The sequence below is a fragment of the Nicotiana tabacum genome, chromosome 23, assembly GCF_000715075.1.
Source record: "Nicotiana tabacum cultivar K326 chromosome 23, ASM71507v2, whole genome shotgun sequence".
Classification (NCBI taxonomy): domain Eukaryota; kingdom Viridiplantae; phylum Streptophyta; class Magnoliopsida; order Solanales; family Solanaceae; genus Nicotiana; species Nicotiana tabacum.
Genome location: NC_134102.1, coordinates 7658318 through 7667155, shown reverse-complemented (window position 1 = coordinate 7667155; position 8838 = coordinate 7658318). Strand labels below are relative to the sequence as shown.

Genomic DNA, 8838 nt, shown 5'->3' with positions numbered 1-8838 from the left:
CTTTGTGGAGCCTTGAAATGTTATAGTTGAATTTCTTTTATCGAAAAAATGCACTATATAAATAGAATAAAAATAATTTTACTTGTACATATATAAGTTTTTAAAATCCTCTTGAGAAGCTTTCATTGTAGTAATAAAGGCGGTTTAAAAATGATTTTAGGCTGCAAATTCTAATTTTAAGTGCAATATACTTAAAATTTTGAATTCTCTTATAAAAGTTTCTGGTTCCGTCTGTTGTACTACTCCCTATTTAACGAGCCTGCTATCTGATTTCAATTGAGAAAACAAGTTGACCAAAAAGTAGCCTCTCATATTCTGAACTTAATTTTTTTTAAAAAAATTGGGACGGGCAGATTTTTTATTAATTAGAAGTTTTATTTTTCACATATTAATTAGAAGTTGAATAGGAGTAAGTAATAATATGAATAGTTTTATACAACCAACACTCTCAAAGCTGCCTATAAAAACAGAGCAAACTGCTTCTCTACATCTTCACCTTTGCTTATACACATTTTTATTCTCTCATATACGAACTCAGCCAATTTCAGAACTCTTATTTTCCAATATGGCTCATCTTTCAGATCTCGTTAATCTCAATCTCTCTGACTCCACTCAGAAAATTATTGCTGAATACATATGGTTAGTTCTGTAATACTTTTCGCAGTAGACATAACCAATTTTAATCCATATGGTTAGTTCTGTAATACATACGTTAATTCATTACATCCATTTTTCTTGATCTTTACTGTTTTTTTGTAGTTTTGCTTATCCAAGATATCTTATTTCATTATTTTTGTTGTGCTTTTATTTGCTTCCATTTTTCTCTCCTAAGATAGGAAGTGTACATTAGTTTTCCTTTGTTTGTTCTTAGTAGCCATTGGCAATGGCCAATGTCCACAGTGCCATGTTCAGCTTCACTTTGAATAAATATTAAAAATATTTATATTTTTCAAAATTCACACTCATTGTCACAGAGAAGTAATATGTACATTAGTATTTTGCACCCATTGACTTAAAAGTTTTTCTTGAGCCGAAGATGTATCGGAAATAGCCTCTCTATCTTACGCAAGGCAGAGGTAAGTTTTTCGTACACCCCACTCTCCCAAGCAGGGGCGGAGCTAGAGTGCTGGGAGCGGGTTCGGGCGAACCCAATAGATTTGGTTCAAACCATGCATTTGTCTTAAAAAATTCATTGAATTTGTATAAATTATTAAGTTAGAATCCAGTAACTTAAAACTATTAGAATCTTGAACCCAGTGGGGGAGCCAAAATTTTTGTTAAGGGTCAAAATATATAAAAGTAAACATACCCAAGAAATTAAGGGGAGTCAATACATAGTATATATACATATAATTTATTTTTTTACCTAGCTACACAATGTATTTTTTCCGCAAAGGGGTGTCATTTGACACCCCTTCCTATAAGGTGGCTCCGCCACTGACAGGAGGTAGAACGGACACAGAGGAAAGTAAGTATTGAACTTGTTGGATCACACTGGGTATGTTGCTATTGAACTAAATTTTCAGTACTATAATACTACATGGTAATCAAGAACTTATATGTATAATGGAATCCTTTGCTTCTATGGTAATATGTTGTTTTTCAATTACTATAATGTAAATTTTGATGTTAATCTAGTTCTTGGTATATCTTCTTTGTTTATAATCAGGATTGGTGGATCAGGAATGGACGTCAGGAGCAAAGCCAGAGTATAAAATCTTCTATTTGTTTTTATTTATTTTAGATAACATAATCCTTTTTTCTTTTTAATACATAAGATTGCTAAATTACTGCTATATGTTTTTATATAAAGACACTTTCTGGACCTGTTGATGATCCTTCAAAGCTTCCCAAATGGAATTATGATGGTTCTAGCACAGGACAAGCTCCTGGAGAAGACAGTGAAGTGATCCTATAGTAAGTTTTCTGTAGTCTTCAATTTATGTGTCTTACATTCCTTTTTAGTCTATTTAAAAAAAGAAAGTCTCTTGTAATTTTTTAACTCCAACTTTTCGCATGACATATTTAAGACCACATTTTAAAGACATTTTGGTATATTATACACATGTTTAGTTTAAGACTATAAGATTTAAAAGTCTTTCTTAAACTTTGTGCCCAATCAAACTAAAACACATAAATTTTAACAGATTGGAGTAATTTTTATGTCCTTTACAAGGAACAATTATCTAAATGTCACTTATTATAATTTTGATACAGTCCTCAAGCAATTTTCAAGGATCCATTCAGAAGGGGCAACAATATCTTGGTGAGTTGCACATTTACCTTTGATTTTAATTATTATATACTGACAATATAAAAAATAATTATATGTAACCGTCAAGAGAAAGTGTAATTGGTACTTAAAAATTAAGGCAGATTATCTATTACAACATGCTAAACTACACTGATAGTATAGAAATTCTTTGCACATTCAATGTGTATAGTAAAATCCTTTCCTTGATACATGTCATTAAATCTTGCATTCTCTTCCATTGTTCTTTAGTTCAGTACTATTATTTGGACTATGTAATCATATGTTTGACCTTTTTTTTGTCTTTTTTTTTTCCTCTGTTTATTTTAGGTCATTTGTGATTGTTACACCCCAGCTGGTGAACCCATTCCAACAAACAAAAGGCACAGTGCTGCCAAGATTTTCAGCCACCCTGATGTTGTTGTTGAGGAACCCTGGTATATTGACATATATCCTATTTAGTTTTCATAGTAGAAACTTTTTCCCTATATAAAAGGGCAGTCCGGTACATTAAACTCCCGTTATGCGCGCGGTCCGGGAAGGGCCGGACCACAAGGGTCTATGCCTTGCATTTCTGTAAGAGGCTGTTTCTACCGCTAGAACCCGTGACCTCCTGATCACATATCAACAACTTTACCGGTTACACCAAGGCTCCCCTCCAAAAACTTTCCCCCTATGATTTTGGAAATTTTCTAACTGTTTGATAAATTGTGTAAATTAGGTATGGTCTTGAGCAAGAATACACCTTGTTGCAAAAAGATATCAATTGGCCTCTTGGATGGCCTCTTGGTGGTTTTCCTGGACCACAGGTAAATTTGTTTGCACCTTTTTCCCATTTAAGATTGCAGTTTTCCTTTCCTTTTTTTATTTTTTTTATTTTTTAATAGTTCAGACTATGTTGCTCGGATCCTTCAAAATTAGGCCGCACCCGTATCAGATCCTCCAACACGAATGCAACAACATTTTTGGAGGATCCGATCAATATAGTTTACAGGCATTTGTTCTTTGTTTGGTTTCTTAGTACCTAATCAGAGTTATGTTCACATGGAAAAAGAGAATAATAGGGAAAAAAGGTGTAGCATTTTTAGTTCTTCAACCAATACCTTTTTCTTGCTTTTATATCCTCTCCTCTTATTTCTGCAGTGATGTCTATGTCTATGCTAATATTGCTTTTCTCAACAATGCTATCAAGTAACGTTAAAATAATGACTTAAAAAAAAGTGAATAATTCCCCCTTGTTTCAAGCAACTTCCTAAGACTAGAAAATCACATGATTATTTATGATTATGAAATTTTCCTTCTCTAACGGCTGATGAATGTTATCTGACTAATTTTAAGATTGAATTTAGGGACCATACTATTGCGGAATTGGAGCTGGAAAGGCTTTTGGACGCGATATCGTTGACTCTCATTATAAGGCATGTCTCTATGCTGGGATTAACATCAGTGGTATCAATGGAGAAGTGATGCCCGGACAGGTATACAGCCTATTCCTTTTACATCTTTATTAGCTTAGGCGAATCCAGAATATAGAGTCAGTGGGCTCAGAACGAGTATGATATTATTATATGTATTATATAATTCAAGCGAAAGCAACTAGTTCAATTGAACCTACAGAATCTGCCCAGCCTATTCCTTTTACATCTTTATTAGCTTAGGCGAATCCAGAATATAGAGTCAGTGGGCTCAGAACGAGTATGATATTATTATATGTATTATATAATTCAAGCGAAAGCAACTAGTTCAATTGAACCTACAGAATCTGCCTTAGATTCGTCTGAACCCTAGTTTGCTTTGTTTCGACATGATGTGATGCAGTGGGAATTTCAAGTTGGACCTTCAGTTGGCATTTCAGCAGCTGATGAATTGTGGGCAGCTCGTTACATTCTTGAGGTAATGTAGCTAAGTAGTTGATAATTTTAGCCTCAATTTCAAATTCATTTCTCTTACTATGTGGATTTTAACTTATATTCACTTATTGATTTTTGTTGTTTAAACAGAGGATTACTGAGATTGCTGGAGTTGTGGTCTCATTTGACCCCAAACCTATTCCGGTAAGCTCACTATTTTGTATTCGTAGAGATCAAATAAGGCAGCCTGGTGCACTAAGCTCCCGCTATATGCAAGGTCCGGGGAAGGGCTGGACCACAAGGGTCTATTGTACGCAGCCTTACCCTGCATTTCTGCAAGAGGCTGTTTCCACGGCTCGAACCCGTGACCCAGGGAACAAACATCCTTTTCAATTTCAACTACAAATACTTGTGTTTTTAATTCCCCATTCAAATTTCGACCAAATCATGTCCAATTGCCTAAATCCTAACCTCAAATACTTTTTTTTTTTTTTTTGCCCTTCTAGGGTGACTGGAATGGTGCTGGAGCTCACACAAACTACAGGTAGAGCAATAAATATTAACATTTCATATTCAACTCATAATTAATATTTTTCTCAATTTCTAAGTGATTGAAAATTTGGAATGTTTTTTTTCAGCACAAAGTCTATGAGGAATGAAGGAGGCTATGAAGTCATTAAGAAGGCAATTGAGAACCTTGGACTGAGGCACAAGGAGCATATTGCAGCATATGGTGAAGGCAACGAGCGTCGTCTCACTGGAAGACACGAAACAGCTGACATCAACACATTCAAATGGGTACGTGATACTGTAGTCTTTTATACTGATAGCGTAAAAATTCTTTATACTGTCAGTATATATAAGTTAAATGTCGTGTATCTCATTTATGTTGATGCATGTGGATTGTTCAGGGAGTTGCGAACCGTGGTGCATCTATTCGTGTGGGAAGAGACACGGAGAGAGAAGGGAAGGGATACTTCGAGGATAGGAGGCCTGCTTCGAATATGGATCCATACGTCGTGACTTCCATGATTGCTGAGACCACTATCCTATACGAGCCTTGAGTGTGTAGTCGTCTTTTGAGGATTCAATGAGTATTAATTCTTGGGTGTAATATTTGGAGAAAGAATTGAATTTCGGAACAACCCTTTCCTCACAATGTCCTTATACAGTTAGCTATCTTGTTATATTCTGCTGTTTTCCTGGTTTCCATTTGTATTGTACTCAGCAAAGCTGAGGTCATTGCCTGTGATTTGGCAATGGTGTAAAATAACAGTGTTAATCTTATTATTAATAACAATAGGGAAGGGTTTAACTCATTCTACTGCTTAGTGAGATGCATATTTTCTGTTTTAGTTTTGGTTGTTTATAAGGATTCCTTCACATAGTCGTCCAAAATAAGGCTGAATACATGTGAAAAACGTAAGTGAAATACAAGGTTCCAATTTCAGCAAAATGAGAACAAGATATGATCATATATAATGCTAATATTCTGTATTAATTTCTTTACAAAGGACAACATTCAGGTTCATTGTCCTCAAAACATATACAAGAGATTTGTTGCTAATTACTTTTGTTTATGTTTATGGGTGGATATGAAAAAACAACAACAATAACCCAGTATAATCTCACTAGTGGGGTATGGGGAGGATAGTGTGTACGCAGACCTTACACTACCCTGGGGTAGAGAGGCTGTTTCCGATAGACCCTCGGCTCCCTCCATCCAAGAACTAGCTACCTTGCTTTTGGGGTGATTCGAACTCACAACCTCTTGGTTGGAAGTGGAGGATGCTCACCACTAGAGCAACTCACTTCTGCTTCAAGACAAAAAGATCAAGAATTGCGTGTCTTTAAATTTTGATTATGAATCAAGACAAAAAGTCGGACATACGTGTTCAAGACAAGTTTACTTTTGGTAACAGACGACAGGAACTCTAGCAGGAAAGGGCAGTTGATTTTCAAGTGTTTCGGGCTTCATTCTGCTTCTGATGTGAGCACCTCTATCTGTTGATATTGATCTTCTAACAGGTGGAGAGGAGGTTACTGATTTTTCCTCTGTTAGCAAGGAGACTCGTTAGGACTACATATAAAGACCTAAATGTAGACATTAACGCTTTATCAAGACCAAGGCCAACAAGATTGAAGATCAACAAGAAAAAAAGCAGCGCCTCAACCCTTGTAAGGAAAGAAATAATCTAATCTATTTTTCTGGCATAGCCGAGCCATTCCTTTTCTTTTGAATAGCAGGTTGGACGAAACTACTAAAGAAAAAAACCTATTCAATTAGCCAAAAAGGACAGAAAGGGATTTGAACCCTTGATAGTTCTTTGTTAACACTATACCGGTTTTTAAGATTTTTTACACCCTAAGCCTACTTATTTGACTTGTTACTGCTAAGCAATGATTTGGCAAATAAGAAAATACTTCCTCCGTTCCAGTTTATGTAAACCTATTATTTGGATCGGGAATTCGGATGGTGCGAAATTTAGCCAAATAACGGTATAATGACAATAACAAAGACAATTGAAGTTGATAACAACGGTAATTAAAGTAGATAAAGAAAACACAAATTTAACGTGGTTCGGTCAAAGTGACCTACGTCCACAAGCGGAGAGAAGCAATTTACTATAACAATAAGAGTACAAAAGAGAGTACAAAATTAGAGTAAACACTCTAATTAATCCCAATACCCTAAGAGAATAACCTCACAAGATCACTCCAAAGAAAGGGTTCACACAAGTGTTTCCCAACACTAACTCTCATACAAAACACTCTTAATAAAGGAAGAAAGGAAGAAACAAGAATTGAAGACAAGTCTTGTTGGTGTGTCTAAAATGAACTAATAGCCTTCCATTTTATAGGCAAAAAAGTCATGGCTTCTTAGGTGTAAAAGAAGAGATACAACTTGTGCAAATGATGTCCAACACACAATGCAATATTTTTGGGTCCCAAAGAATATTGCCAACAAAATCTACATTTTACAAAGATGCTTATACTTATGTGAGATAGACTTCATTAGCCAAAATATTGGCCATAATTACACCTATTTCTTTTTTGGTCCGTTCAAAAAAGAATGACCCCTTTTTAAATTTGGAAACAATTTAGCTTAAACTTACAATTCTACCCTTAATGAAAAACTTTTATAACCACACAAATACTCTGGGCCCCTTTTTGATTTGTTTAGTACCACAAATTTCAAAAGTCTTCATTTTTTCTTAAATTCCATGTCCAATCAAACATATTCACATAAATTAAAACGGATGGAGTAGTATTTAAAAGAAACTAACTAACTAAAAATTCAGGATTAGTAGTGAAAAGTTGTAAATGAAAGAACTTTCAAAAGGCTTTCGACTTCATAATCTAATTCTTATTGACATATCCCAAACCCCACTTATAAGATTATACTGTGTTTGTTATTATTGTATATTAGCTATTTGAAAGGTCCATAGCAATCAACTCTTTAACCAAAGCCAATACTCTTTCATATCTTGTCACAAACCATATAGCCAAATACCGTTTTGCTTGTAAGCACTTAACTAAAAGGGATCGCCGTTCAGGGGCGGATGTAGAGGATGGCTGCGGGTTCATCTGAACCCAGTACTTTCACCGCAGAACATAAATTTATGTATAAAAATTTATTAAAATTGCAACAAATAGTAGGTATGAACCCATAACTTTAAAAATATAATGGGTTCAATGCTAAAAATCTTAAAAATTGAACCCACTGAATCTAAATCCTGAATCCACGTCAGTCGTGTTAAAACCTAACCTCAATATCACCGCAAACACCAGCTTCCTCTATTGTCTCGCGTCTTGCTGCATCTTCAATTGTTTCATCCTTTTCCCAACCTCCCTGGCATAACAAGAGCAACGCATTTGTAAACAAAACAAACAAATCAATCTAATAGAGCTTAGAGAATAAAACATCATTAAGTTTGAAAACCATAGATCTGTTTGCTACCTTTGGAAACAACAATCCTTTTCCTTTTCTCTGAGGACTTATGAGAAGAACTTCAAACGCATCTTCATCCGCCATAGATAGGTCAATAATATCTTTATATCTGTACGGTATACACCTGCAGAAGACATCAAACTCATCTCAGGACAACATAAGCGTAAAGATGAAGTTACCAAATTCTAAACTCATTCTGATCTGAAGAAATATTGTAAAGCATGTAGTTTTAGCATGTAGTTTAAGCGCGGTGCACTAAGCTCCTACTATGCACAGGGTCCGTGGAAGGCAGGTCGGACCACAAGGGATCTATTCTAAAAATACAAAACTTAATTGTCAGACGCCAGTAAATTGAGAAGCAGCAAACAAGTAATTATTTCAAAAACTCTAATTTGTAAATCAATCCATTTTGCAAACAAATAAAAGAACATCCCACTTACAGAACCGACGACTGAAATTTGAAGAAGTTCTAGTAATTGCAAAGTGAAATGGACCATTAAGTCTATCATTTTGTTCATCCTGGAAGTCAACTCTTCATTAATCATTACACCCTCTTTCCTCCCACCTCTCAAACCAAAATTTTAGTTAAAAAGAAACCCATGGTCTACATTAATAAAGATGTCGAAAAAACAAATATTAATAAATACGAACCTAGTGGCAGCAGAGGTGAATCCAAGATTTGAATATAATGGATTCGAGTTTGAAATTCTACCCCAACTCATCTAATTTATTAGATTCAAACTCTTCTATTTATACTTATTTCGTGAATGTTTACCAAATATATG

The 8838-nt window shown here is 35.0% G+C and overlaps 1 protein-coding gene and 1 long non-coding RNA gene across 4 annotated transcripts; one reads left to right on the top strand and one right to left on the bottom strand.

The window, feature by feature from the left end:
* The first annotated feature begins 512 nt into the window (after window positions 1–512).
* LOC107825623 (glutamine synthetase PR-2-like) lies at window positions 513–5418 on the top strand. Its single transcript, NM_001326154.1, is given in 12 exon segments — window positions 513–639; window positions 1670–1709; window positions 1814–1917; window positions 2218–2266; window positions 2582–2688; window positions 2973–3060; window positions 3601–3729; window positions 4070–4144; window positions 4252–4305; window positions 4608–4645; window positions 4740–4899; window positions 5013–5418. Coding segments are annotated over 12 exon segments (1071 nt in total). The 5' UTR covers window positions 513–565; the 3' UTR covers window positions 5166–5418.
* Window positions 5419–5556: 138 nt separating this feature from the next.
* On the bottom strand, window positions 5557–8618 carry LOC107825624 (uncharacterized). 3 transcript variants are annotated; one of them, XR_012706004.1, is made up of 5 exons: window positions 8494–8618; window positions 8063–8177; window positions 7871–7954; window positions 5993–6156; window positions 5557–5915 (listed from the first exon to the last, which is right to left on the bottom strand). It is a non-coding gene; the product is annotated as an uncharacterized LOC107825624 (long non-coding RNA). The 3 variants fall into 3 exon arrangements; XR_012706005.1 differs by having other exon boundaries at window positions 6012–6156; XR_012706003.1 differs by having other exon boundaries at window positions 5557–6156.
* Window positions 8619–8838: the final 220 nt, after the last annotated feature.